This window comes from Tamandua tetradactyla, chromosome 7 (assembly GCF_023851605.1).
Source record: "Tamandua tetradactyla isolate mTamTet1 chromosome 7, mTamTet1.pri, whole genome shotgun sequence".
Taxonomy (NCBI): domain Eukaryota; kingdom Metazoa; phylum Chordata; class Mammalia; order Pilosa; family Myrmecophagidae; genus Tamandua; species Tamandua tetradactyla.
In genome coordinates, this window is record NC_135333.1 from 68,755,064 (window position 1) to 68,780,850 (window position 25,787).

Genomic DNA, 25,787 nt, shown 5'->3' on the forward strand with positions numbered 1-25,787 from the left:
GGAATCAGAAGGAGGAGCTTCCTCCTGTTCAGAATGAGGTGGAGCCTGCCCAAGGGGGTGCGAGGGCGTGGATGAGACACTAACAGAATGAGAAAGGTCACCAGCAAGAGACGATCCTGCCCCTCTCCCCCTCCTCCTCCTGCCCTTTCCCATTCTTCCATCTCTGCTTGGACTGGTGGAAGCAAATGAATGCAGTAAAGTCAGATCTTGAAATCACCAGGAACTCTGTGTGTGTAGAGGGAGAGCAGTGAGCAGGACTCTGACAGCTGCTACAGATGGCTTCTCCTCAAGGCAAAGGCAGTCACAGTGATGACTTCCTCTAAGTGAAAGCGAAAGTGAAGTAGGTCAGGAGGACAGAAGTGAAACTAACACGCTGCTGGCCGGCAAGGGGTGTTTGGGGAGCCTGTCCTTCTCTGGCCCAGGTCAGAGCAAACAGGGCTGTGGAGAAGGGCGGCGGGGAGAGGAGAGGGGCGGGGGCACAGCTCCATGGGTGCTGCCGAGGGCTGGTGCCTGCTGCTCAGCTTGGCCCTCTCGAGAGCTGCAGAGACGGGTGAGTGGGGAGGGTCTGGGGATGGGGGGCGGGCACGGAGTGCAGGGTCAATGTAACACAGAAAGACAAAGGGGCCAGGGACAGCTGCCTGTTGCCTTCTAAGCCCAGCAGGTAAAAGGCACAGGGGCTGGGGAAGTCAGGAACCAGCTGTGTAGGGATGGGAGGCTGTGGACTCTGGGGGTTTCTTTTGGAGACCTCCTCTGGGAATGTGGTGGGGGAGCCAGCGTCCTACAGGAGAGGAAGAGGAAGGGCCTCCTCAGACGAGGAACACCACTTGGGAGACGACCCCAAAGGACAGGGCGGAGGCTACCGGTAAGGGCAGAAAGCAGGGGGAATCCGAGAAGATGGCTGCCAAGCTCCTGACATAACGAAAGCCCTGTCTCCTCTCTCCGTGGCAAAATATGCTCATTTGTTGCTTTTGCTAACAGCTCTTTTGATTGAGCAGGTAATCTTTAATTCAATAATTGGAAAGAAGAGTAAAAATATAAATCCCTCAGAGCCAGGGATTTATACTTTAAATACTTCACACCAAGAAGTATTTCTGGAGGGAAATACTTCTTGTATATACACCTGGAGGGTCAGGTGCATCCCAGAAAGCAAGTGTGAGGGGCAGAGGGGAGAGATGGACAGAGTGACACACAGGACCCTGGAAGACAACTTCTACCCCTTGATGACTTCACAGTTTGGGGGTAATGGGTAAAGGAGTAACCTCCTAGGCAAGAGGGACTCACCCAGCCCTCTCTGTCCAGGGCCATGGGCTGCAGAAAGGCAGTGGCGAGCAGTGGACGTGGTTTTGGACTGCCTCTTTGTGAAGGAAGGAGCGCTTGCCAGCACTGAGAACATAGGCCAAGCCCTGCTCGTGCTGAGGCAGGTGCCAGTGCTGGATGATGGCTCCCTGGAAGGCTTCACTGATTTCCAAGGGGACACCGTGGCCAAAGACAACCCACCTGTTACTTTTGAGGCCTCAGGTAAGAGCCATCCACTCTGGTCCTCAGTCCTGTGCTGGGCCATCCCTGCTCCTTAATCAGTCTCCAAGTTCACCCACCCAAATATGCTTCCCATTGGCCCCAAGTTCTCAATCCAACTCAACCTCTGTGCCATCCTTCTCCCCCAGTGGACCAGATACAGCTGCCCCAGGCTGAGGCCTTGCTCCATGCTGACTGCAATGGGAAGGAGGTGATCTGTGAGATTTCCCACTATTTCCTCCAGACCAGCCAAGAGGTCACTGTGGAGAAAGCAGCTTGGTTCATCGCCAACGTGCAGGTGTCTGGAGGGGGACCTAGTGTCTCCATGGTGTTGAAGACTTTTAGGGATGCTGAGAATGGGGCCTCCTGGCACCCCACACTGAACCTGCCCCTGAGCCCCCAGGGGACTGTGCAGACTTCAGGTGAGAACATAAAAAGCAAGTCGCAGGGGAGAAGTTGTGTCTTCTTCAAGTGGGCAGAGATGGGGGTTAGAAGGAGAGCAAAGGGAACAAGTCCACCTCTATCCACCACATCAGTCATCTCAGGATACCTCCTGGCCGTGGTCCTCTTTCTTCCTGAAGACCCCTCAGTGCAAAAGAGAAAGCTGGGAGGCCACTACCTGAGGACCCAAACACAAGGACAACCTGTGCATCACTTCCAAAATTAGGGATAAGTTTCACCTCTCTAGGCTGCTTTGTGGAAATAAGGTGCCTGATGCTCTATCCACGTAGGGTGTCTGTAGTTGACTTACTGATTTAAAATAAGGAGACGAAAGGATCTCCAGAATCCATCTAATCCAATATTTTGCCTCCAAGAAGCACCCACGTCCAGGCAAGATTAGGGAGCCGCCCACCTATCCTTGAAAAGCCTCAGAACACTACCTTTCAGTTGTCCAAACTAAATTTATCCAGCTACCTCAGAAAAGAAAGGTTTTCACATCTGCCCAGCATCTATGTTAGGTATCCCCACCCCTCCTTAGTTTGGGCAATTTCAAACCTACAGAAAAGGGAAAAGAACAACATAACGGATACCTGTCCTCACCCAGGTTCACCAATTGTTGACATTCTCGCCCTTACTCTCCTCTATATACACACACACACAATCACATGTATATATGTACACTTTTTTTCCCCTGGAATATTTGAAAATAAGGTGCAGACAACATAAAACTTCACCCCAAATGCTTCCATGTATAGCACGTCTTCATTTATAACCAAGGACAAGGACATTCACCTTCATAAACACAAAACAATCACCTCAGCAGCAGGCCAAGGTGGGGGGGGGGGTGTGGACTACCCACGGTGTAGGCGATAAGGGGGGTGCAATCTATAGAGAATTTAAGAATTAAAAAATCGACTAGAAGTCAGATGACCTTATATTCTCACTTCACCCTATACCGGCAATTCTAAACAGTATCGGTGTTGAAATATTCCTCCCTGCTAGGATAGAGCGCTCCCATCGCCCCCAACTGTCGCTCTGTATTTTAAAATTGATATAATATTCTCTAACATAAAATCCAAATTCACTATTTCTCCAATGTACCAATAATGTTTCTTATAACTTTCTCTTCCTTTCTTCCTTCTTTTTCTTAAGTTCAGGATTCAAACAAGGATCATATATAGCACTTAGCTGTCTTTCCCCTTTAGCCTCCTCTAATCTAGAACAATCTATCTTCAGAGCATTGACATTTTTGAAGAGTTCAGGTCAGTTGCCTAGTAGAGTATTCCACCATTTGGATTTGTCTGATTCAATTTACGTTAAGCAGGTTTGGCAGAAATAGTACTGCTATGCAGTTTTTAAGCTTTTATTCCTATTTGGTTTTTCACAGCAACCTTGCCTTAAACAAGCAAGCTTGACAACACCAAGTGATGTGTCCAAGGTCACATAGCTAGGAAGTGGAAGTGCCAGGCTTCCAAAGCTAGTGCTTTCTCTCCTGCTCCAGTAGTTCTTGATTGAGGGTCGACAGATCTGCTGAAACTGTAAATCCATAATTTTGCGTGTGTATTTTTCCGAGGAGGGGTCCATGCTTGCATCAGGTTTCCAAGGGTCAAGTGACCCAAAAATGTTCAAGACCACCATGTGAGTCACGCTGCCTTTCCAGTGCCCCATTTCTTTGTGATTCCCTGATAGGAAATTAGCTCCACTGGCCTCACTGCCCAGAGGAGGAAGCAGGGCAGGTATGTATGTACCTATTACCTTCCATACTCCCCTCAAGCACGCCCACTGTTCAGCAATCAGGGGATATTGAGGAGGAAGTGGCCCACAAGCATCCCCCTCTTTTTCTCACCACAGTTGAGTTCCAGGTGACCACACAGACTCCATCCCTGAACTCCCAGCTGGGAAGCTCGCCGTCCCTGCACTGTGGCTTCTCCATGGCACCGGGCCTGGCCCTCACAAGCGTGGAGTGGAGGCTGCAGCACAAGGGCAGCGGCCAGTTGGTGTACAGCTGGACCACGGGGCAGGAGCAGGCCAAGCGGGAGGGTGCTGCCCTGCAGCCTGAGCAGCTACACAGGGCTGGGGACGCCTCCCTCACCCTACCTAGCCTCTTTCCAAAGGATGAGGGGGCCTACATTTGCCTGATCACCACCTCTCTGTACCAAGCTCAGCAAATCATCCAGCTCAATGTCCAAGGTGAGGCCAGGATGCAGTTATCCTGGGGAGAGGAGAAGGGTTATGCTTATTGGGACTGTTTTCCAGATTGGGGTCCAAACAGAAGGGCAGTTTCCAGAGTGGCATGCTGCTTTCCCACAACCAAAATGCCATCTCCATCCTAAAGGCACAGATGGCACGAGACAGGGTATCCTATTGGACTTGAGGATAATTCCATAGAGGAATTTCTCAGCCCAGGATTCTGCCCTGGCCAGGCTTGAAGGTGCCAATCATGTCAGTTCTTTTAGAGAACATCCTAAGGAGCAGTGGCAAACCAGGGCAGGGTGCTAAAAGCTGTTCTGATCAGAAGTTTCTTATCACCGGTAGACTTCAAAATTGCTGGTTCACGGTGATAACAAAAAGCTAGCCAACCTTTACCATAGTTTTTAAATTATCTATGGCAAATGTACCCCCTTCTTGCCTCTATCCAGGGTGGGTCCTCAAACCCCCATCCCTTGGTATACTGCTGAGGGGAGACTTCCCTCTGCAATCTACTCTCACTCTCAGCAGGAAGATTTCAGGCTTCTCTGCTGTCCTAAGCGAATTCCTCTGGAATCTTATTCCTCATTCTTCCAGCTTCTCCAAAAATAGGACTGCACTTGCTAAACAAAACTCCGCTACCTACCCTCACCTGCAGCATCACTGGCTACTACCCACTGGACGTGGCTGTGATGTGGACCCGAGAGGAGCCAGGCAAGGCCCCAGTGCGAGTCTCTGATGCTTCCTTCTCCAGCCTCAGGCAAAGCGCTGCAGGAACCTACAGCATCTCCTCCTCCCTGACAGGAGAACCTGGCTCTGCAGGTGCCACTTACACCTGCCAGGTCACCCATAGCTCCCTGGAGGAGCCCCTTGGAGCCAGCATCTGGGTTGCCCCACCAGGTACTGGGAGTACCCTCCTTTCCCCTCAACCACACAGGGCTCACGGATCTCCTCTGGCTTTGTCCCAGACCCAGCTTCTTCCTGTCCTGCCTCTGCTGCTAGCTTTTTCTTTCCCAACACAGAAGCCTACATGGCTTCTACCACACATTCCTTGAAACTTCCTTACACCCAAGCTGCAGGGTGCCAGGCAACATGTAGAGCTGGGAATCAAGGATGAATTTCCCGCACTTGTCCTCAAGGAGCTTAGTCCAGTTGGGGAGACAGATTAGGCAGTCAGGAACAATGACCTTTGAGAAGACATATGAGCCAAATTGGCCAACTTAGGGAGAAAGGAGCACTTAAGACAGAACAGCAGCTGTAAAGGCCAAACTATAGAGCAACCTAAAGAGAATCTGGGGAACTGCAAGTAGTTCAGCACAGTTACAGCTAAAGGTATATGGAAAAAAGGGGAAACAGAAGGCACTGAAGCTTAAGAGTTAATAATATTTATTGAGTGTTTACATGAGTAAAGAAATATAGTAAGCATTTATATGTAGTATCTTATCTATTAACATGGCACCCATTTTATGGATGAGTAAACTGGCACTTAAAGATGCTAAATAATTTGCTCAAGGTTGACTACACAGTAAATGGTAAAACAGAAAATGTGAAAAACATGCAGCTTCACTCCTCTTGTTGAGATTTAAACCCTCAACTATTTTTAGCAGCCAGATCGTGACAGACCTTCAAGTTTGAACTTCATCTGAAAGCCATAGAATGTTGTTGAAAGGTTTTATTTTGTTTTGTTTTGTTTTTCTTTTGTTGTTGAAAGATTTTAGATAGAAAGAACTTCTCCTTAGAAATGCAAGATCCAGCAGGCACTGGGCTTTTTTCACTTGCTCACCAGACTGTGAGCTTCCTGCTCACCTCATCCCCCAGCTATTTACAAATCCTAATTTTTCTGTCAACAACTAGTCTAACCTAAATGTCTTTTGCAATTCAATAAAAAAGAAAATTTCTCCTGAGGTAGGCAGAAGTAGAGAATTCTGTGTGGAAGAGCCCACACGAACCTACCTCCAACACTCCAACAAGTACGAATGCCACCCTGAAGCCAGCTCCTAGGGGGGAGCAGGGTGACATTAGCTAGGGATTCCTGGTCAGGGACTCACAAACACACTCCTTTGTTCCTCCTCCCGGGGTAGAAATTGGGGGTGAGGAGGACTCAGCCATTGCATCCACCTGCCTTGCTCTCACCTACAGAGAAGGGAATGGCCTTTGGAGTCCTCCTTGCCAGCAGCCTCTTCCTTCTTGCACTGTTGGTCCTGGGCCTTCAGAGATGGCAAGGTAAGAAAGAGGCCCTCAGCACTGGCCCCTAACTCACCTCACCACTTCCCCACCCGGACCAGGTACCCCAAATCCTAGTCAGCCTATCCACCACAGCCCCCTGCCTTTTTTGGAGTTCCCCAAATGAAAAAATCTGTTTCCTCTGTTTCCTTCTAGCTACCTCACCAAGGTCTGGCAAGATTCTGGGTAGCTGCTCTCCTGCCTCAGAGTAAAAAGAAAGAGTAGCCACATTCTCCCAAACGTACTCTGAACAGATCTCCTGAACTCTAGGGAGTTCAAAAAGGCTCCAACAAAGAAAGAAAAAAACATCGGATCATGAGAAGGCCAACTCTGGTTCTGGATATGCAGAACCAGATATGCCTTCCTTTGTTGGGTGCCCTGGGCAGAAAACAGGAGAGTTGAGAGGACAACAGGAAGGCAAAATGTCTAGGGTGGAGATTAAAACTAAAGAGCCAGATCTGGGCTGAGACAGTAGATAAAGAAAACAGGAAGAAATTAAGAAAGGGCAAGTAAGGGATCCTGGGGCAAAAGGGAGGGGGTTGGGCCATCATTCACAAACACTGAATTTTATCAAAATAAAAACCCTGGTGCCACATCCCTGTCTTCTCTATGCTGTCTCTATGCTTTGTCCCCAAGCCTCACTGCTCCGATGTGCAAATGTGGAGGTGTCAAACAAAGATCCTCAGAGGCAGCCACAGGTATCCACCTCAGTTGCTCGGTGTAACCTTAAACTGCAGCTAAGGTTCTGCTCCTTCCGAGAGTTGCTGGTATTTCAAGATACCTACAGGAGCCTCACCCCCTCACTATGAGGGAGAAATTTCTCCTTCTGCTCATTATTAAAATATGCCTGGTCACTACAATGGAACCCCGCATAAGACTGTACTTGAGGATGATAGGAAAATAGATGTTCATTCAGGGCCTGGTGTGGGCACATCCTAGGACAGAGCAGGCAGGCTGAGGACCTAAGGAAGAGGTATATGGGAGAGTCCTGAGAAAATCTGCAACTGTTTGTCAGTGTGAGATGCCTGCTCAACTTCCTCTCATCACTTCCTCTTACAGCACCTGCAAGACTTGGGCTGCTGCAGGTATGAATGCTAAGAGTGGAGACCACTTCCTCTGCCAACACACGGACCTTCAATCATGTGAAGATCATACAGCACACATAAGCCAGCCCTTCAAGCCCAGAGCAACATCAGACTCTTAGAAAGAAACGACACATCCCTCCTCCCCACCCCCACTTATTCCAATCCAAACAACAACCAAGTCAGTTTAGTGGTAGGAATTTATATTTTTGCCTTTGCCCAAATACATTAAATTGGTAAATATGCCACATGTCTTTGGTACAAGTACAACTGTCATTACTCTATACAAGTATGAGATTGGGATTAGGAAAAAAGACAAAGATGTGATGACAGACATACAATGGAAACCCCACATCAGCTCATGGCAAACACCAGAAGATGTGGGAAGCTCAGCTTCATTTGACTGCAAAGTCCCAGGTTTTAGTTGCATATCTGCTCATGTACATGGGTGAGTGTAAGGGCCAGGGGAGAGCAAAGATACAGAAGTGGGTACAAGGTGGGGTGAGAAAGAAAGTAGAAGGCTAACACCTCCAAAAGAACAAAGCCAACTACTTCTGGTAAGCCTCAGAGAGACAGAAACCCAGGTAGTAATTCCTGTGACAGGGCTGGGTGGGCCAAGGGGGCAGATTTTCTCCAGTCTTGGGATACATCGAGGACAGTGGTGGCTCTTCTTCAGCGGCGACCCCCTGCATTAGGAAAGGAGGAGCCCAGAAGAGAGTGGAGACCTTCGAAGGGGACCGTTGGGAGGGTACACTGACTGCTTTCTTCCAGCTCTTCAGTCCTGCCCTGGGGCAGGACAAAGGGAACATGGGAAATAGGGGCAAAGGAAGAGGAAGGATGGTTCTGCACAAATGAAATGCTGCTACATGAAAAGTGAGCATCCAGACGCAGCCCAGCATGGCCGCGGCCTCTTCCTGCTTATGGACAAGAGGATGGAAGGAACAAAAGCCGTGGGTGCTGTCCTTCTGTCCCCAGCCTACCCTCCTCCTCCCCTCTGTCCTCAGCTCCCATCCTCAGGTTCCACTGTCTATACCCATATGTCATACAAGGAAGGAAAAAAGAAAGAAGGTAAAGTAGAATTCAGATGGGTAAGGAAGGGCAGTTTAGAAAGGTGACATACTGCAGGAAGAACAGAAAGGTGGCACTAAGTGAGAAGGCCCCATGACAGCCCAGCAATACACAAGCACACTGGCTACAGACTGTGACACCTCCCAACCCGAGACAGAGTTGGTGAGTACCCTGGACTTCTCAGGCCCTGGGGAAGGACCCCCTGCCTCACCCCTGTCTCTGACAAGTACACAGGGGTGGGGGAAAAGGAAAGGATTCCCAGAGAGTCCAAGAATCCCTCTACTCTAACAACCTCAAGCTCCTTTACCATCAGGAAGGGAGGAATAAGACCCTGAGAAGGCAAGAAACAGCTTCCTCCAACTTCTTATTTTCAAATCAAGGCCCTGACTCACTGTTTCTGTAAGACAAACAAGCATTCTCTCTTTATCTATCTATGTCACAACTAAAATGAACTGAGACCCCCTAACTTCAGCCATATGATATTATTTGGTGCCCCCATGAACAACATGGAGTGTGCAGAGCCCCAAACTTTGGCCATATGATATTATTTGGTGCCCCCATGAACAACATGGAGTGTGCAGAGAATGTGAAGAAGTGACAACCCTTCCAGTTAGGAGCTTATGGGACTGCTTTTAGGATGGGAATGAGAATCACTATAGTTTCTCAGTGAAGAAGTGTTTGTTCTCCAGGCCTACAGAGTACAAAGGAAAAGGCAGTAAGGCCCTGAAAACATAGAAAATCTTGAACTAACACATTAGAAATGCGACAAAAAGGTGTAACTTTCTAAATGAGCACTGCACCAGAACCAGATCAGACTCTGGGCCCACCCAGGATCCTGACCCAGGGCTAGAAGAGAAGTAAAGTTACAGATGAAGTAATCAAGGTAGCATTTAGGGAGCCACACTATTTTTTCTAACTGCTCGGATTCCCCCTACCAGCTGCCTGGCCTTTTCTGGAGATACTTTAGGCACTGATACCCTTCTCCTCTCCTGATCTTGGCAGCTTTTTGGACACTTTACCCAAGCTACTCCCATTCCCCTTCCCTTGGCCTCCAACTTCTTTTGGCTTTAGAAGAACTTGACAGTATATCAGAAAGCGAGTACGGAGGAGGTGCAGCTGTTGGTCTTCAGGTAGTTACTTCAAGACTACACCACGAGCAGCATTTCTAGCACTCAGGGACATAGTACAAATGAATGCAATGAAAAAGGAGGAATGGGTGACAGAGAAGCCTGGGTTGTGATGTAGGGAGGCAAATGGGGAAGTTTGTTGAGAGAACAAACACGAATGAGAGGGACATGAGTTTGGATGGCAATGGAAGACAGGGAAGGGGTGGAACATTCTCAAGTAAAAAAATAAACTGGACACAGGAATCAGGAAGTTCCCGACAGAGAAGAGAAAGAGACAGGAGAAAACAAGAGGACAAGTGACATCAAGTTACCAGACATTCAGGTCTTCCAGCTGTGGGTGTCCCATTCCCAGGATCTCCCTCTGACCCAAGCCAGTGATAGACAGCACAGTCCCACTTCCTTAGAGCAGGAGGAGCCATCTCCCCTCAGTATCTTGTGGAAGGAAGGCTTGTCCATCAAAGAAGTCCCTTGTCTTTGCCAGCACGCCCATCTTCCTCCCTCCCATGAGGGCCCCCCAACAGTGGTCTCCATACCTCAGACAGAGCAGCCCCACTCCCCAGGCAGGCAGGCAGGGCTGGGAGAAGATTCTGAGACCTTCCCACCTCTTGCCCCCACCAGCAACCTCAGTGATACTTACTTACAATAACTACCACGATGATGGCACAGATGGCTCCCAGTATGATCATCATCTGAAGAAACATCAACCACAAATAAGCCCTTTGATTTGGAGAAGGAGGAAAGGAGGCAGGACTAAGGATGTGGGAACAGAACCTCCTCCCTTCTTGGGACAGTGGAAGAAACCACCCATCAACCAGGAGATCTGCAGACTTCTCAGGGAGGGCCAAAACCCTTCTGCTGCTTACCAGATAATGACCCCAGGGCACAGCATCTCAGAAACACCAGGGCCCCTTACTACTTAGTTCTGTTGCCTTAAGGCTTTAAAAGGAACTCCAGCAGAGTGCAGACTTGGATCTTTAGTCAATTGGCTTGCTTTCCATTGTGATGTGTTCAACTCATTTCCAAAAGTTGCAAATATAAAACACACACACACACACAAGCCATTTTGTTGGGTATGCTGAAGAAGAGTCAGATGAGGATTTTTTTCAGGACAGTCCCGTTGGGGAAGCTACTTTCTCCCAGTTAAGTGGTTCTGAATACTCTAGTCTACCCTGGTGGCCAATTCTCAGGAGTAATGCATCTCAGGTAGGAAATAAGATTTCCTCCCAAGTGTTCGGCAGAGGAGAGATCCTGTGCCATTAGAAGAAAGAAACCTGAAGGGTTTTCTTGCCCTCATCAAACTGAGGCCCAGGAAAAGAAGGGGAAGAAGGCATGTAAATTCACCTTGCAGTTTTTCCAAAAATACTTCCTCTTTAGCATGGCAGCACTGCTTTCAAATACTGACGCTCCTGCCTGCAAGGCATCAGCTCGGTCATCTAGTTCCAAAAGCCTCTCATCTCTCTCCAGGACTTTGTCCACATTCATACGAATGATATTCACCACCTGAAGGGGGCGCAGAGACAAGGCTGCAGAGCTCCCTCTAGAGGCGAGAGAGAACAACGGCCAAAGAATCACAAGACAAGTGTGGCTCTGTTTAACTCCAAGGGATGCTTCGTCTCCCAGAGCCTTCAGTTATGCCTTTATGATGAGAGACAGAGACAGAGACAGAAACGGGGGGTGGGGTGGGGGGGGTGGAGGAGAGAGAGAAGTGACAGACAAGATGTTCTCTTCTCTCTCTAAACTTCTACGATTCAGAAACTCTTGGAGAAAAGCTAACACCTACCTCTGCCACTTCTGCCTGGCTTTTCTGTAGTTGTCTGTTACTGGTCGTGTTAGTAGGGATGGAAGGACCACCACCCGGAGCACCACCACCGGGGGCACCATCACCGGGGGCACCACCACCTGGAGCACCACCACCTGGAGCAGCCCCTTCTGGGGTAGGGGGCTGAACAGGAACAGACCTGTGGAGAGACGTAGACAAAGCACAAAATACAAAAGGTAACCCAGACAAGAAAGGAATCTCATGCATTTTTTTAACCCTTCCACTAAAGCAATTATGATTACGTCATTTACAAATAGGCAGGATCTAGCTCCTTGGCAAATCCTAGGCAGGAAAATACAGCATAGAGGCAAGAAGCAAGACAAAGAAGATCCTATAACAACATTTAGATGGGTTCAGGGACATCCAGGGTATCAAGAAGAAATCTCAGTTGGGATCTGATGTTAGACCCAAACTCAAACCTGTCCTCTGGCCCAATGGCTACAGGGACAAATATGCAAGCCTTGGCTTAAATGGCATTTCCCCAGCTGTCAGATGCTTTTTGCATGAAGTCAAACTGGAAAACTCGGGTTAAGAGAAACCCATAGAAAAAACTCTAAACCCTAGAAGAAGCTTATGGACTAAAATGCATTTTGTTTTGTTTGTTTTGCAAAGTCTGACTATAAAAGGAAAAGGCAAGCTGACAGACTCCACTTAGATCCAGTTATTGGTTATGTTTCATATAATGATTGGGGCTGCTGAATAAGGATGACTTGGAGAATCACCAAAGGCTATTTATGTGGAGTGAGTCAGGACTGTTTACTGGCTTTGTTTTTGGCAGAGAAGATGGGGACTTCAGTTTGAACTTGGAGCCCAAGGCAATTCCATTAATTATGGAACCTGTTCCAAGATCTCAGGGAGGAAGCAAAAATGCTGGAACTCGTCCTCAATGTACATGAACTATGGACGTTCTGTCTCTTTCTTTTCTAGATTTGGCAAGGATTCTCTAGTCCCTATGCCCCAAAGGGAAATCTTAGTCTACAATCCTCCATCAAGAATAAAGGATCCCATAACAAAAAGGAATAATCTAGTGTGGTGTCTTCAAGATAAACTCCTCTCCATGTCCCAACACATGAAAGCTAACTTCACCACCTAGTTAGAAGTCTAACTTAAAGGATGAGATTTTCTCCACAAAGGGCAAATGCACAGACAGGAGAGGCATCTCTCAAAGTTGATGGAGAATAGAAAATACAGCAAGAACTCCTCAAACAGAAGGAGAACCTCACAAACCACACCTCACAGGAGCAGCCTGAGAATAAATGCACTAGGGATTAAACCATCATGAAGTCACCCAGAAGGAAACTCCTTGACTAATCACAATTGAACTATTACCCAGAAGCTCTACCTTCCTAAGTGAATTTCTCTCAGTCAAAAAAATACAGAGAATAACCCCTTAGAGAGGCTATTCTAACAGGTTACACCTGACTCATTATCATTTAAGGAATCACTTTTTTATTTCCCTCTAAAGCACAAGGGAGGCAGAGGAAAGAAAGCCATGCAAACCCCACAAGACTCTTGTACTGCTAGTGAACTAAGCAATCTAGTCCTCAACTGAAGGCAGAAAATTCAATGAAAATGTGGCAGCCCGGGTTTGGTCTTGGAAGCAGTCCAGGATGTTGGCACTAGTGACAAGATTAAGGTCAGAGTCTTCATGATGCCTTGCTAGCTGTCATGCTTTCTCCACCTTCTTCTGTTCATTCCACACGGATGCTATGGAAACCATTCAATTGAGAGGGATCCCACTCCCCAAAAGGCAAACTGGAATCCTCAGGTTTGGCCAAAATGTTCAGGATATCATATACAGCTAAAACCTCAGAAATAAAGAAGAAAGCTAAAATGACTATAAAGCATTCCATTCTATTTCACCACCTACCTGTTGGGAGTTGGAAAAACTCGGCAGTAAAATACTCAGGAGTAGTTATAGCCCTTATGTAACACAAGTACATCTTCTCCCCACACCCTCTTCTTTTTCTTGTCACTAAGTGAAGCAGTAAAAATACATCTAGGACCAGGTCAGGGCTCCAGCAGTAATCGGAAAGATCTCTAGTAAACATATTGTGGTCCTGCCAGGGGAAGTCATTTGTCTTGCCATAGTTCTTTCTCCTTCAGGATCTTGGGATAGGGATAAATATTGAAGATGGCCAGAGACCAAACTGAGTGTGTTTGGGGAAGGGACAAATGCTCAGCTCTCCCAATTTTTCTTCCATATACTTGGCTAAGACTCCATGACAGGAAATCACCTCGTATACAGGTGGCCTTGGGATACATGGCTGCGTGGAATCACATGCTGCCACCCCTTGAGTCTTTCTGGGTTGCCCACCTGATGCCAAAGAACTGAAAAATAAGTTTCTGGAACTTCACTCCCTGCCAGTAGGGGCACATATCACACTATTGGAGTGGGAGGCATACATAAATCCAGAGGTTGCAGGGCAACCCAAGTTACTAACTGGCAGGTGCACCAAGGACTGTCATTCCAGAGGCCCTAAGTACAGATGCAGACAGACGACAAAAACGGGATTCGAGTCCCCTACCCTGTCCGGGGCTCCTCTATGCCGAGAATGAGGCGCCCCACAGGTGAGAGGAGAGACTGCAAAGAATATAGGATCCCTGCACCCCTATCCTGCCCATGGGGTGCTGGCTGTGGCTGGTTCAGGACTGGGGTGCTGCCCCCCTCCCCTGGGTGGCTGGGTTTGGTGGAAGCCCGCGATGGTGGTTCTCCGCGTCACCGCAGCTACTGCAATGCGCCATTTCCTGTCCAGCAGAGTCCGGAGCTAGAGATGAGACTTGGCAAGAAGATGCCGAGCCCCCAACACCAGAATCAACTCACATTTCTCTGACAGAACGAAGGTCCGTCTACCTTCCGGAGGCTACCGCGAGACTGCTGGCGCAAGGTAACACTGCGTCGACAGAACCTCCGAGCTCCGCGTCTACTCGCCAGCCGGAGCACCAGATGCGGAGAAACGTAACCGCAGCTGGAGCCCCCAACCCAGACTTTAATAGTGGTGGCCACGCCTCTCTGATGACGTAAATGCCATGGCCCAATCCACGCTCAGGACAGGCGCAGGGTCCAGAAGCGAAACCCGTCTAGCCCTGAAAATTTGCCAATCACAGCTCTCTTCTCATCCCGACTCAGGAAAGCAAATCACACACTGGACAACACATCTATAGTTTGCTTACCTCACAAGGCGGGGTTGATAGGCCTTTTGGAACCTCCTAACCAATCGTGAGCAGCTTCTGGCGTCCAGCCAATCATGATGTCCCCACCCGCAGCCTGGGGTGCGGGAAGAAACCGCCCTGGGTCGCCCCGGCTTTGCTGTCTCGGGAGAGGTGGCGGTTGGCGAGTCTGCACGGTTCGAAAGCTCAGACCTGGCCGACGTCCTCCCCGCTCCACCGCCTCTGACAAACAGCTCTGAGGATGCAGAACCCATCTAGGTAGAGCTGCAGGCTCCGGATACCAAGTACCGGGCGCGGATTTCGGTCCCACCAAAGCTAATTGGAAGTCTTCATTCATTCCCTTGCACGTCCCCAAAAAGCCCCTCACAGGGTATCCTAAATTGATGCCCACCCACCCCCTCCCCTAAATCTGCTCCTCCTGTCCTTCTCATGGAAGGCTACCACATTGAATCAGTTTCCTAAACCAGAAATCATGGAAGCCATTATAGATTTACTGCCCCACCCCCCGCCCCGTTCACTTTTATCCCCACCTCCAGTAATTGACAAAGTGGATTTTTCTTTCTTGGAATTTCTAGAATTCCTTGCCTCCACTCACTGTCCTACTTCAGACCATTATCTCTTGCCTGGATGCCGTCATTCATAAAATTTACCATAATTTTATATCCTAAGGAAAAGAAGGTTTCAAGTAACTTGCTTTATCACTTAAAGTTTGCACAATGCTTTCTCACTTAGAAACTTTATTTTGCTTATGGAAAGTGTAGATTTAAATACAGATCTTTACATACATCATTCTTATGCTAAAGGAAAGTAGAGACATAGTAACAATACTGCCAAGGGTCACATTCAGAGGCTGACCCTTAAAATTAGTTTTTTGGTTTTTTTATTTTTATTTTTTGAGTCAGTCGTAAATATCCGTCATTTTCCACACAGTGCAATCCTCTGTGCATTTCATCAAGAATTTTGTTGATACCGCATTTATGGAAAGAGTGTTTCTGTTCTCCGGAATTTTCTTCCAAGTCTTAGACACATATTTTATAAATTTTGCTGCTCATGGAAAGATGATATATGACTGCTGTCTGGCTAATGGCTATGGTGAGCATCCCAATTTAGGAAATGTTAACTTGCGATACTGTGTCTCTTGACTCAATGAAATATCTGCTTCCAATCTTGCCCTCCCTCATATTCTTCCCCCGAGAAAAACGAGTGGTCTATTCAAATCACAACCCTGCTTAAAACTCGTTAACAATTGCTCTTAGAAACGTATTGTATTGATCGTGTGTATTTATACCATCTCCTTCCAGAAGCCACATCAAAATGAAAATTCTTAAACATTGAAAGCAAACTATAAGCCCTCAAAGAAAAAAGAATGGGAGGGTGTCCTAGATCAAGATGCAAGAGTGAGACATTTCAGGGCTCCATACACACACATACTGAAGTTTTGAACCTACAGCAAAAACTGGCAGAAACATCCTTCTCAAAGTTGAAAGCTAAAAACAAACAAAAAAAACAGTTAATGGACTGCAGTAACAGGGTGAGTGTCAAATTAAGTAAAAGTCTACTTAAAAACGCTGGCTTTTACCTCCCCCACTCCTCACTGGCTTTTCTAGAGCTGGTCTGTGCTGCCAGTATGGATCCCTGGTCCTAGTTATGGAGGAAGAAGAGGAGCGTGTATGTCTGACCCAGTCTGTCTGGTGGTGGCCTAAAGGACTCACTGTCCTAGAACTTAAGCTACTGCATGTAGAAGGCAGCTCACCAAGCTGTCCTTCAGGACTCAGTGGGAGATTAGTTAAGTGGCTGCCTGGAGTAAGGGATTTCCAGATGTAGGATATACAGTGCAATGCCCAGGATAATGAGGAAACTGTTTCCTAGGAAACAGGGAGGCACAAGCAGAAAGGATCAGGGCGGCCCTATGTTTGGCCTGGAGCTATTGTCAAAATTCATTGTATGGATAAACTCTGAAGGAGAATACCAATACAGGTCAATCAGCAAAGTATAGGAAAGGGGTTTTCTCCGCACACACACACCTTTTTTTTAATTAGCTCCTGGCATTCGAGGAAAGCTGTGTCACACTAGCTGGATACAAGCTTAGGAACAGACACCTCAGAGTCTAAATCCCAGCGATAACACACTAAAATATCAAAATGTACAGGTTTCAACAAAAGACTACAAAACATACGAAGAAATGCGAAGTGATGGCCCTGGCACAGGAGAAAATTAAAGCACTAGAAACTATCACTGAGGAAGATCAGACTTGGAATGTGCCAGACAAAGACTTTTTAAAAATGGTCTTTAATATGCTCGAGGAACTAAAAGAAGACATGGACAAAGAAATAAAGGAAATCAGGAAAATAATAGATGAACACAGAGATATTAATAGAAAAATGAAAATTAAGAAAAGAAACTAAAAAGAGCTGAAGAACACAGTAACAGAAATTAAAAATTCCCTAAAGGGGTTCAACAGCAGATTGGAGCTGATAGAAGAAAGAGTCAGTGTAATTGAAGATAATCAAAATCATCTAGTCTGATGAGTAAAAAATATGGAGAAAAAAATAAACAATAGGGGGAACAAAGCTTAAAATAAATTGGGTAGATGAAAATACTAGTGGTCAATGAAAGGGAGGGATGAGGGATATGGTATGTGCAAATTTTTTTCTTTTTTCTTTTTTATTTCTTTTCCTGGAGGATGCAAATGTTGTTTCCTATGAAACGGAGCTCGAAGGATATTAAGGAATGATGAGAAAGAAAGAATGAAAGAAAGAAAGACAGACACAGATGGGTTCAGGGGGTCTGAAGCTCAGTGATAACAGACCACAGACATCAGGCAATTTTATTCTTAATCAGACCCTGCTTATATACTGCAGGATGACAAAAGATGTGCATGCATTTCCTGAGGGAACAAAGTTCTTATCTGTTAGTGCTCTTCCTTCATACTTAAAATAACCATTTGCGATAAACAAACATTCTCTTCCTCTCAGACTGTTCTACATAAATCAGATAACATAAAGCAGTTTACTGCCACTGCCACCCTAATACCATCTACTCCCAACTAGTTCCGCAGGTCTTATGTTAATCCTATCTCCTACATGCAAATGTTAAAAAAAAAAAAAAAAAGATCATTGTGCTGAATATACACATATGTGGTGATATTGTGAGCCATTGATTGTATACCATGTATAGAATGTTTGTATGTTAAGAAGTTTTGTATGTTTTTATGTTGTTTTATTAATTAAAAATCATCTAGGCTGATGCAATAGTGGTTCAGTGGCAGAATTCTCGCCTGCCATGCCAGAGACCCAGGTTTGATTCCCCATGCCTTCCCAAGCCTACCCCCCCAAAAAAAATCATCTAGTCTGAGAGGCAGAAAGAGGAAAGAATGAGAAGTGAACAGAGGCTGAGGAACCTGTGGGACACTGACGGTTTGAATTTGTTGTGTACCCCAGAAAAGCCAAGTTATTTAATGGCCTTTCAATATTGCTGGGTGGGAGCTTTTTTATTGTTTCCATGACCCACTCAATTGTGGGTGTTAACTTTTGATTAGATGTTTCCACAGCGATGTGTCTCCTTCACCCATTTAAGATGGGGTTGCTTAATGGAGCCTTTTTAAGAGGGAACCATTTTGGAGAAAGCTTTAGAGCCCAAGTAGCCAGAGACCATTGGAGATGAAGAAGGAAAATGCACCCAGGAGAGCATCATAAAACAAGAAGCTTGGAGAGAAAGCAGATGTCACCATGTTCACCTTGTGCCTTTCCAGTTGAGAAAGAAACCCTGAACATCATTGGCCTTCTTGAATCAAGATATCTTTCCCTGGATGCCTTAGGTGGACATGTCTATAGCCTTGCTTTAATTTGGACATTTTCATGGCCTTAGAACATGTAAAAACCTGCAATTTATTAAATTCCCATTTTTAAAAACCATTCTGTTTCTGGTATATCGCATTCCGGTAGCTAGCAAACTAGAACAAACACTATCAAGCATACCAATATATCCATTGTAAGACTTTCAGAAGAAGAAGAAAGATAGAAAGGGGCAGAGAAGCTAAATGTAAAACTGCCTTATGATCTGGCAATCCCACTACTAGGTATATACTCAGAAGAACTGAAAGCATGGATGTGAACATATTTATACCCTGATGTTCTTGGCAGCATTATTCACAATTGCCAAAAGATGGAAATAACCCAAGTGTCCATCAACTGACGAATGGCTAAACAAAATATGGTATATGCATACAATGGATATTTATGCGCTAAGAAGCATAAATATTTATTTAGCTGTAAGAAGAAATGAATTCAGAATGTGTGCAACAACATGGATGAACCTAGAGGGCATCATGTTGAATGAAATCAGCCAGACACAAAAGGACAAATATTATATGATCTCACTCATGTGAACTAAATATAATGAGGAAACGCATGGAATTAATATCTAGAATACAGGTTACCAGGGGATAGAATGAGAGTAGAGAACAGGGAGCTGATGCTTAATTTGTGGAGAATTTTTAATAAGGTTGATTGTAAATTTTGGGAATGTATAGAGCTAACAGTAGCATATTATTGTAATTAACCATGCTGAATTGTTTGCGAATGAGTGTGGTTGAAAGAGGAAGTTTAGGTCCATGTATGTTACTAGAAAGAAAGTCAGAAGGTAAAACATGGGACTTGTTTTATGTCAGAAGGTATAGCATAGTGAACCCTGCTGTAGTCAATGAGGGTGGTTAATAGCACAAATATAAAAATGTTCTTTCAAGAACTAGAACAAGTGTATGTTACTATTATGAGTTGTTAATAACAGGATAGTATATGGGGAGAAAACACCTAATGCAAACTATGAATTATAGCGAACAGTAATATTTTAATATTCTTCCATCAGTTATAACAAAGGTACCACACAATGCTAAGTGTCATTAATGGGGGGCAGGGTATAAGGGGTATGAGGTATTTCTTTCCGAAGCAATGAAAATGTACTAAAATTGATTGTGGCGATGAAAGCACAACTCTATACTGAGAGCTATTATTGTACACGTTGGATGGGTTGCATGGTGTGTGAATAAAACTGCTTTTAGAAAAAAAAAAGGGGGAGCACTGATACCCCAGTGCCACCCAGCTACAGCACAGCATTACCCAGCTACTCACCTACTAGTCCTAACTACATGCCAACCATCCCTAACTGCAGCCTCACCTCTCAGAGCTACTCATCACCTTCATCCAACTACTCCCCAACCTCTCCAAACTACTCACTTTCAAACCCACGACACACACCTGTCTCCAACCTACACCCTGAGCTCTCCTAGCTACAGCCCTACCTCACCAAAGTACACCCCAACCAGTCCTTCGTACAGCCCCAGCTCACCAGAGCACACACTAAACTCTTCCAAGTACTCCTCTACCAGCCTCAGATATTCATTCACCTCTCCCAGTACTCACCTACCAGCCCCACCTATTTGTCCATCACCCCCAAAACACTTATAGATGGCTCCTACTTTCTCACCAGCCTCTCCTGTCTATACCCCAACCTCTCCCAAGTATTCACTTATTAGCCCTACTTACTCTCCCAAAGCCTCTAACTACTTGCCCACCTCCCCGGCTACTCACCCACCAGCCCCACCTACAGCCTCACCAGCCCAGATGACAACAATGGGGGAAATTGAGAGCTAGAAAGCTGTGGCAAGTCACTCCCTCATGACTACCCTGACAGAGATACCTATCGTAGTTCTGGATCCCATTTATGATGGGGCTTTTTTCTAAATGTGCTTTCTCAGAACCCATCTATCTAGCTGTGATGTTCTCCTTCCTACCCCAATCATGCAATGCCTGTCCCCAAATTGAGGACCTCTCCTTACCTGTGAATTGATTGGGGCTAAAGAGTATGTTAACTTTTTAGGGGTAGTTCCTGCTGTGGGTCATTACATCTGATCTTCAGAAAGAACAAAGCTTAAGCTGCCTTTTGCCTATTTGGTTTTTTGTTGTTTTTTTGAAAAGGAAATCGTTTACTAATTTTGACTAATGGGAACTGGAGTGGGGAAACCTGAGGGAGCCCCACAGGTGGTGCTATAGAGTCCTGCAGGTTGGAAGGAAAGGACAATAGACAATAGGTTGAAGCTATATAAGACTTTATAAATATCAGTACTATTGTATTTTGGGTTTGTAATTCTACTTTTTACTTGCTACAGGATTTAAATGGTGAATGCATAAAATGTAATGATAAATCAGTGGCTTCGGATTCATAATATATAAACATGTAATTTGTGACAACTACATAAAAGTGGGGGGAAGAGGAATATGGAAACATGGTGTCTGTACACTATTGAAGTTAAGTTGTTATCAAAGCAAACAAGATTGTTACAGATTTAGGATGTTAAATTTAAGCCCCACAGTACCTACAAAGAAAATATCAGAGATTATGCAAGCACATAGAGACAGAAATTAGAGTACAGGTTTCCAGGGACAAGAGGTAGGGGATAGGGGATTTAATGCAAAATGGATGTAGGGTTTCTGTTTGGGGAGATGGAAAAGCCTTAGTAATGGAAGGTGGTGAGGGTACCACAACATAGTAAATGTGATTAATCCCACTGGATGGTATGTTTGGGAGTGGTTGAGATGGAAAAGTTTGTTATATATGTATATGTGTGTGTTCCCACCATTTTTTAAAAAAAGAAAAATAAACTAAAGAGATAATGACAATTAAATGCAACACATAATACTGGGTAGGATCTAAGAACAGAGGAGAGAATGTCAAAAAGACATTATTGAACATAAGAAAAAATTGGAATATAGAATGTAAGTTTTATATTGATGTCAAATGTCTTGAACTTGATAATTACACTTGAAGTGGATACATAAATGAATACCTTTGTTCTTAGGTAATGTACATGGAAGTATTAAATGTTCAAAGAGCATGATGTATACAACCTACCCTTAAGTGTTCAGAAAATTGAATGACAAATAGAGAGAAAGATGGACTAATAGATGAATTGATAGATTGATGGACAGAGAGAACAATGTGGCAAATGTGGCAAATGTTAAATTGATGGATTTAGGTATCTGGGGTAATAGTGGTATGTTAGAGTTCTCTGTATGGGGTTTGTGTTATTTTTCTAATTGTCTTGTAAGTTTGGAAGTATTTCAAAACTAAAAATTGTTTTGTTTTGTTTTGTTTTTAAGAATGGGAGAAATTGTTTCTAGCAGTATGGATGCCTAAGTACCCCAACCAGCCTTCCCTCTGGAAAAAAAAAAAAAAATCATGGGATTAAAAAAAAATAAGGCATTTTTAAACTCTACATTTTCAAATAATTGTAGACTCAAAGGAGAAGGCAAAAAAGTAAAAAGAAAATAAAGTACAGGGAGTACACACACTGTTGCCTTCAATATAACCTTTTGAAATTGACTTTTTTCACTCAATATAATGCCCTTGTGAACCATCAAGAGTTGTTGCATGTATCAAGTAGTTCATTCCTTTTCACTACTGAGAAGTATTTCCTGATAGGGGTATAACAATTTGTTTAACCATTTACCTGCTAACGGACATTTGGGCTGATTCCAGTTTTTGGCTATTATGAATAAAGCTGCTATGAACGTTCATATACAGGTTAGGTGTGAACATAAATTTCCATTTCTCTGGGTTAAATGGCCGAAGAGTACCGTTGCAGGGTAGTATGTTAATGCTGAGTAGTATTGCATGTTTAATTTTATTAGAAAATGCCAAACTACTTTTCAAAGTAGTTGAATTTTAAATTCCCTCCAGCAATGTATGAGTGATCCAGTTTCTACACATCCTCGCCAACATTTGGTGTTGTCACTAGTTTTTATTTTAACCATTTTGATAGCTATGTAGTGATATATCATTGTGGTTTGCATTTCCCTGGTGGCTAATGATATTGAACATCTTTTCAAGTGCTTATTTTCCATTTGCATAGGCTCTTTGGTGAAATATCTGTTCATGTCTTTTGCCCATTTTCTGGTTTTGAGATTTCTTTAAATATTTTAGATACAAGTATTTTGTAGAATACGTGGTTTACAAATCTTTTCTTCCAGTCTGTAATTTGTTTCTTCATCCTCTTAAGAGGGTCTTTTGTAGAGAAAAATTTTAAATTTTGATAAGGTTCAATTTATCAATTTATTCTTTTATGGATCACAATTTTGGTGTCAAGCCTAAGGACTCTTCACCTAGCACTAGATCCTGATGAATTTCTCCTATGTTCTAAAAGTTTTATAGTTTTTCAATTTACATATAAATCTGTGATGAATTTTGAGTTAATTTTTGTAGAAGGTATGAAGTTTAAGTCAAGGTTCATTTCTTTTCTGCCTGTGGTAGCTAGATAATTTTAAAAATGCTCAAATAATGCTGTAGCTGGAAAATGTTTACTGTAATCTTCAGTAGCTAGAAATGCTTATTATAATCATTTTACTCATGCAGCTTTGATTCTTTTCAAGCCTAAAAGTTCTTGCTGGTATAATTTGCTGCAATTAATCTCAACTGTTTACTCTCTGTTCTTGGTTACATTAATGAGGTCTTTTCCCAGCTCTGCTTGTAGAGATATCATTCAAAGCAGGATGAAACCCATACGGAATATATATCAACACCTTCCTCCCTTCAAAGGACAAGACTGAAGGCTTGAAAGATCAACAGAAAAAGAGAAGGGCCTACCAGATAACAGGTTGTGCTGACCAAACAAAATGAAGCAGGCGACTATTGCTAAATTTTAATGAATCCTGTGACTTACTCAGTTTTTTTTCCTTTTTCTTTTTTTCTGCTTTTGCCATCTTTTTGTCTGTTTGGACTATAAAAGCTCAAGTCACCTTTCTCACTACAAACTAGTCTTGGAAATATTTTTTTTCCTCCAGTTCCTTGATGATGCATCTTCAATAAACTCACCTTCTCACCAAAGCAAAAAAAGACTTGTTTCTCTGTTTGCTGTGGGATGAAGCAGGCCTGACTATATAGGACCATGTTTTATGATGGCAATACCTATGGATATCCAATTGCTCCAACACCATTTGTTGAAAAGGTAGTCCTTCCTCCACTGAATTGCTTTTGCACCATTGTCAAAAGGCTTGCCTGCCACACCGGAGACCTGGGTTCGATTCCCGGTGCCTGGCCATGCAGAAAAAAAAAGTCAATTTGGCCTAAATGTGGTTCTATTTCTGGTTTCTCCATTCAGTCCTCTAAGACCATACTGTAGATTATTATAGCTCTACAGCAAGTCTTAATATTGGGTAGAGTGATCCTTCCCACTCATCTTACTTTTTGAAAATTATTTTAATTATGCTATGTCCTTTCCCCAAAAAGGCATTTTAAAAATTTATTTATGAGCTTGCAAGAAAGTAAAGACTATGTAAAGACCAAAAACTAAGTAAAAGCCTTTACCCAAAGTGTTTAACTGAGCAATGAAGCCCCTTTTGCCTCAAGAGCATTAGCTTAAAAGTATAATTTCACTCTGGTAGCCTCAAAGGATGCTACCAGAGCATAGAAGACAAAGCCCAGGGCCTGCCCAAGGGTAGAAATTGAACAAAAGGGCCCTACAATAAAGGTAGGATCCCAAGTTGGCAGAAGCCAGGTGGCCACACTTAATTGCCAAAACAGGGTAGATGTAGCTATTATAATAGACAGCAAACTCAAAGCAGGAGTCAAAATTATATGACTTGCAGAGATTTGTGGCATTGACTAGTAAATCAGGGGATACCTAGAAATACAATAGAAGAGCAGTCTACTAAATTCTTGTTTGAGCTATATAAACAAAACAGTTCTAGGTCAAGTGAACAGAAGTCTAACCTGAATTACAAAAACACAGAGTCATGGCCCCTTAATCAATTTCCAGACTTCAGATAGTTTACAGACCCAGAGCCCCTTGAATGAAGGGGAGGCCAGGTCCCTTTGAGGGAGAACCTTGTTACACTGCCCATAGTTAATCTTCCTCCAAGCCTTCCCCAAGGAGACCGACAGCCTTTTACCAGGGTAACTGTGCATTGGGGAAAAAGAAATGACCAGATATTTCGGGGATTATTAGACACTGGTTCAGAAGTGACATTAATTCCAGGGAACCCAAAATGTCACTCTGGTCCACCAGTCTGAGTGGGGGCTTATGGAGGCCAGGTGATCAATGGAGTTTTAGTTCAGGTCCATCTCACATTGGGTCCAGTGGGCCCCCAGACCCATTCTGTAGTTGTTTCCCCAGTTCTAGAATGTATAATTCATATAGACATAATGAGCAACTGGCAGAATCCCCACACTGGCTCTGTACCTCATGCAGTGAGGGCTATTATGGTGGAGGGCTATTATGGTGGGAAAGGCCAAATGGAAGCCACTAGAACTGCCCTTACCTAGCAAAATAGTAAATCAGAAGCAAAACTGGATTCCTGGAGGGATTGCAGAGATTACTGCCACTCTTGAGAACTTGAAGGAAGGATGCAGGGGTGGTGATTCCCACCACATTCCCATTCAACTCTCCTATTTGGCCTGTGCAGAAAACAGATGGGTGTTAGAGGGGACAGTGGATTATCATAAGCTCAACCAGGTGGTAACTCCAATTGCAGCTGCTGTTTCAGATGTGGTATCATTGCTTGAGCGAATCAATACATCCCCTGGTACCTGGTATGCAGCTATATTGGCAAATGTTTTTTTCTCAATGGCTATTAGTAAGGACCACCAGAAACAGTTTGCTTTCAGCTGGCAAGGTCAGCAATATACTTTCACTGTCCTACCTCAGGAATATATCAACTCCCCAGCCCTATGTCATAATCTTGTCCACAGGGACCTTGATTGTTTCTCCCTACCAGAAGACTTCACACTGGTACATTATATTGATGATATCATGTTGATTGGACCTAGTGAGCAAGAAGTAGCAACTACTCTAGACTTACTGGTAAGGCATTTGTGTGTCAGAGGATGGGAGATAAATCCAACAAAAATACAGGGGCCTTCCACCTCAGGGAAATTTCTAGGTGTCCAATGGTGTGGGGCATGGGGAGAGATCCCGTCTAAGGTGAAGGATAAGTTGCTGCATCTGGCCCCTCCTATGACCAAAAAAGAGGCACAATGCCTAGTTGGTCTCTTTGGATTTTGAATATTTGAATATTTGAATGAGTATTACCCAAGGACTTGCACCCTATTCTGGAGAGAATTAATGTGTTTCCAGTTATATGCAGAGCAGTTGAGTATTGT

The 25,787-nt window shown here is 44.5% G+C and overlaps 2 protein-coding genes and 1 long non-coding RNA gene across 7 annotated transcripts in view; 2 read left to right on the forward strand and 1 right to left on the reverse strand.

Moving 5' to 3' along the window:
- TAPBPL (TAP binding protein like) lies at nucleotides 1–7,942 on the forward strand. 2 transcript variants are annotated; one of them, XM_077169796.1, is made up of 7 exons: nucleotides 1–550; nucleotides 1,300–1,518; nucleotides 1,665–1,937; nucleotides 3,808–4,146; nucleotides 4,741–5,043; nucleotides 6,283–6,366; nucleotides 7,426–7,942. In XM_077169796.1, exons 1-7 carry the CDS (start codon nucleotides 487–489, stop codon nucleotides 7,455–7,457), a joined length of 1,314 nt encoding a protein of 437 aa, XP_077025911.1. In that variant the 5' UTR covers nucleotides 1–486; the 3' UTR covers nucleotides 7,458–7,942. The 2 variants fall into 2 exon arrangements, with proteins under 2 accessions (XP_077025911.1, XP_077025909.1); XM_077169794.1 differs by lacking the exon at nucleotides 7,426–7,942 and adding an exon at nucleotides 6,523–7,406.
- On the reverse strand, nucleotides 7,631–14,606 carry VAMP1 (vesicle associated membrane protein 1). 3 transcript variants are annotated; one of them, XM_077169800.1, is made up of 5 exons: nucleotides 14,287–14,606; nucleotides 11,424–11,601; nucleotides 10,985–11,143; nucleotides 10,281–10,360; nucleotides 7,631–8,234 (listed from the first exon to the last, which is right to left on the reverse strand). In XM_077169800.1, coding segments are annotated over exons 1-5 (657 nt in total). In that variant the 5' UTR covers nucleotides 14,289–14,606; the 3' UTR covers nucleotides 7,631–7,996. The 3 variants fall into 3 exon arrangements, with proteins under 3 accessions (XP_077025915.1, XP_077025916.1, XP_077025917.1); XM_077169801.1 differs by having other exon boundaries at nucleotides 7,631–8,134; nucleotides 10,281–10,332; nucleotides 14,287–14,594; XM_077169802.1 differs by having other exon boundaries at nucleotides 10,281–10,332; nucleotides 14,287–14,593.
- The window catches only part of LOC143691402 (uncharacterized), a 24,689-nt gene continuing 13,191 nt past the window's right edge, over nucleotides 14,290–25,787 (forward strand). Inside the window, exons 1-3 of one of the 2 annotated variants that reach the window (XR_013179507.1) lie at nucleotides 14,290–14,891; nucleotides 15,564–15,725; nucleotides 23,149–23,557. This is a non-coding gene — a long non-coding RNA (uncharacterized LOC143691402). Of the gene's footprint in view, nucleotides 14,892–15,563; nucleotides 15,726–23,148; nucleotides 23,558–25,787 lie in introns of those variants that run through there. The other variant, XR_013179506.1, reaches the window with a different exon arrangement.

Bases quoted from the DNA above. Each gene is read 5' to 3' on its own strand.
- VAMP1 (XM_077169800.1), bottom strand. The intron at 11,144-11,423 runs GTAGGTGTTAGC...CGCCCCCTTCAG, and splicing joins GCCAGGCAGAAGTGGCAGAG to GTGGTGAATATCATTCGTAT. The intron at 10,361-10,984 runs GTGAATTTACAT...TCCAAATCAAAG, and splicing joins ATTTTTGGAAAAACTGCAAG to GGCTTATTTGTGGTTGATGT.
- TAPBPL (XM_077169794.1), top strand. From the start codon at position 487: ATGGGTGCTGCCGAGGGCTGGTGCCTGCTGCTCAGCTTGGCCCTCTCG. The intron at 551-1,299 runs GTGAGTGGGGAG...CTCTCTGTCCAG, and splicing joins CTCGAGAGCTGCAGAGACGG to GGCCATGGGCTGCAGAAAGG. The intron at 1,938-3,807 runs GTGAGAACATAA...TTCTCACCACAG, and splicing joins GGGGACTGTGCAGACTTCAG to TTGAGTTCCAGGTGACCACA.